General features: G+C 33.5%; 1 protein-coding gene across 1 annotated transcript; it reads right to left on the minus strand.

The window, feature by feature from the left end:
* Positions 1–346: 346 nt before the first annotated feature.
* LOC143546420 (protein RER1B-like) lies at positions 347–2,202 on the minus strand. Its single transcript, XM_077038091.1, has 3 exons — positions 1,783–2,202; positions 669–849; positions 347–567 (listed from the first exon to the last, which is right to left on the minus strand). The coding sequence occupies exons 1-3, from the start codon at positions 2,127–2,129 to the stop codon at positions 511–513; spliced, it is 585 nt and encodes a 194-aa protein (XP_076894206.1). The 5' UTR covers positions 2,130–2,202; the 3' UTR covers positions 347–510.
* Positions 2,203–2,975: the final 773 nt, after the last annotated feature.

A 2,975-nucleotide genomic window follows, 5' to 3' on the forward strand; every position in this document is an offset into this window, starting at 1 on the left:
GAAACTAAAGAAATATATTATTTCATTTATCATGCATTATTTGAATACAGAGGAATGAAAATGGTTTCTTAAACATGTCGAGACCAAATGTTCCTGTTGATATATCTCCAAGAATAAGTTCAGATGGTAGTCTGGTACTGTTTAGAAAGAAAAGAAACGACTATATTGCTTAAATATCAGCGTGTCACTGAACAATTTTACATGAACGAATCAAAGATCGCTATGTGAAATCACGCACCTAATCAAATTTGAAATTTCCCGTCAACAAGTGAAAGCTAGTATTCCCAGCAAAGCAAACTGATGGATGATATAGCACAATGTTTAATATGCAATGCAAGCCAAAATAAATGGGTAAATGGAGAACACACGTTCACCGTCACGTTTGTACATCAATTGAACTATTATATTATCATCTACACCTATTACCGTTTTCAAATATTTCAAACGTTCTGAATTCATTATATTTTTTCTTGTTTCTTCAAAAGATTAACGACAGCCCGTTAACCCGCTTCAATCTGCACGTGACCCACTGCTGCTCCCAGCTGAAGATTTCTTACCACCATATTTCTGTCACCAAAAACAATTATAAATAAAATTTTGTGCAAGGGTCGAAATGTGTATATTTTTTCAGAAGATTTAAAAGGAAATGATAAAAGTGTTGTAATTACCTGCTTTCCAATATTGAAAGGGACATATTTGTATTTGATCATGTGCATGATTTGGCGTTTCATTGTGAGGGTAAATAGCACAAACCAGTAACAAAGTAGTATTGGCCAAAACACAGGGACGTCAAACATGGAGAAGAAAGTCATCACGAATGATATGATAAAAGCTTTCGTGATGGCGTACCTGAAAGCATAACAGCAGATGAAGGTAACAATGCCATCTTTTACAAATAAAAAATAAAAACTTAATATGCACTGATGATACAAGAGTAAATTTTAAAATGTGTAACACCAAAATGAGTAACTATCACCACCTATTATACCATCAGTTAGAAGTATAGCCTTTCTTAACTAAATCTTGGAGCAAGTATATGCAGGAATATTACTTCCAATCCTTCAAACATTATGCAGAAACAGTAGCTCACAATTTCAAATAGATCCATAATCCATGAAGAATAAGAACCGAGCACTAATGGACGTGTTCATGTTCGCTCATTTAACCTTGACCGAACAAACGATCGAGCACGAACAATCAAAATGAACGAGTTTTCTTGCTTGTGTTTGTTTGTTAAGAAAATGAACCTCCTGTGTTCGTTCGTTGATCATAGTAAAATTGAACTGTTCATGAACGTAAAAGAAATAAATGAAGGAACAAAACTAAACAAACGCCAGACAAAAGTAGAAGTGAACATCAATTTGTTGGGCCTAAAAAATAATAAGACTAGACTAAATTGTAATGGGTGATATTTTAATTTCATAAAACCAGACTAGATTGTAAAAGGCATAGATGTTTTCAATGAACATATAAGCAAACTTAAAAAACAAACGAATGTAAACGAATGTAAACGAATGAAACAAAGTAAATGAGAGAACACAAAGGGACGGATGTTTAAAACATAAATGAACAAATGGAACATGTGAACATGTTCATCTGTTTAAGCTAGTTAACAAAAAGACTCCGTTAATGTTAACTTTCCACCGAACTGTTTGCTGAATGTTCAGTTCGTTCACAAACCTATTAAGAACCAATGAAAGGAGGCACAGAAACACATCAAGCCAACAAGAATCAGCATCCACAAAAAGAAATAAAAATCAATAACAGCAGAGAAACCATTACCAGAACTTGAACTCAGGCAGCCGTCGAATGAAAGGCTTGAACTCATCTGAGCCTTTTGTAGGCAGCAGGGGACCATCTGAAGGATCCAGTTCAGGGTCAACCAGTGGTGAGAGAAACCCAATCAGCAAGTTCAGTATGTAGATTCCCAAACCATACGTGATAATGTAGAACCCTTGCACATAATAGACCCTCGCTGCATAGAGAACCAATAAGACTGCAGTGGCAATCCATCTGTAAACTGCATGTGGAGTAGTTTTATCCAAGTAAAACTGAAACCGCATTGAAAACTGCCTCCATTGATCCATAGTAGCAGCTGAAGCACTATTACCACCTCCAACACCCTCCATGGAAACTTAGCCTCAGAACCCTACAGATCCCAAATACAGTATCAAATTATCAATCGAATGAATAAAACCTGTAAAAATACTCTGTTTTTAAATTTATCTATTTATCAAGTTTAAAAAATATCTTATATTTGACTATACTAAATTAAATTCTTAACACAATTAAAATTAGAACACAAAAATCATATGATATATAAATTTAATCTGACAAATGACAACACGTTTAACTCTTCAACAACTTAATCATAATATCTTTATAACTTGCCATTTGTCAACATGATTACAATCTGTTTGATATATATATATATATATATATATGTATGTATGTATGTATGTATTAAACGGTTCATGTTTGGGTTGCACGCTTTTAACTTTTAAGTTTATGTAGTATTGCACTTTTTGTCAAATATATATATTATCCACTTTATTATATGCCATTGTCAAGTCTATCCTTTTTTCAATGGTTATATATTTGTACCTTTAATTTTCTGGTTTAGATATATAATAATCATAATCCAAATAATAATAATAACAGCAATAGATATAATGGGGCGAGATAATGCACAAACAACACAAATTGATCAAAAACATTGACGCGGTGGCATTTTTGTAAGAGTAAGTAATACTAATTACACTACATGTAGATTTTGAACCTCTGTTGATGATTTTGCTTTCTTACAGTAATTTCCTAGGCTTCACTCTAGTTGTAATCTTAAAGCTACAACAAAATGTAACAATCAAAATTAGGGTTGTTCAAAAAGCTTGCGGCGAATAAAACTGGCTAAAAAAACTTGATTTGAAATGGCCTGAGCCGAGCTGGCTCATTTTTGTAACCGAGCCGAGGTCGAC

The sequence above is a fragment of the Bidens hawaiensis genome, unplaced genomic scaffold, assembly GCF_021521415.1.
Source record: "Bidens hawaiensis isolate Kalapana, Puna unplaced genomic scaffold, B.hawaiensis_p1.1 tig00014338_1, whole genome shotgun sequence".
Lineage (NCBI taxonomy): Eukaryota > Viridiplantae > Streptophyta > Magnoliopsida > Asterales > Asteraceae > Bidens > Bidens hawaiensis.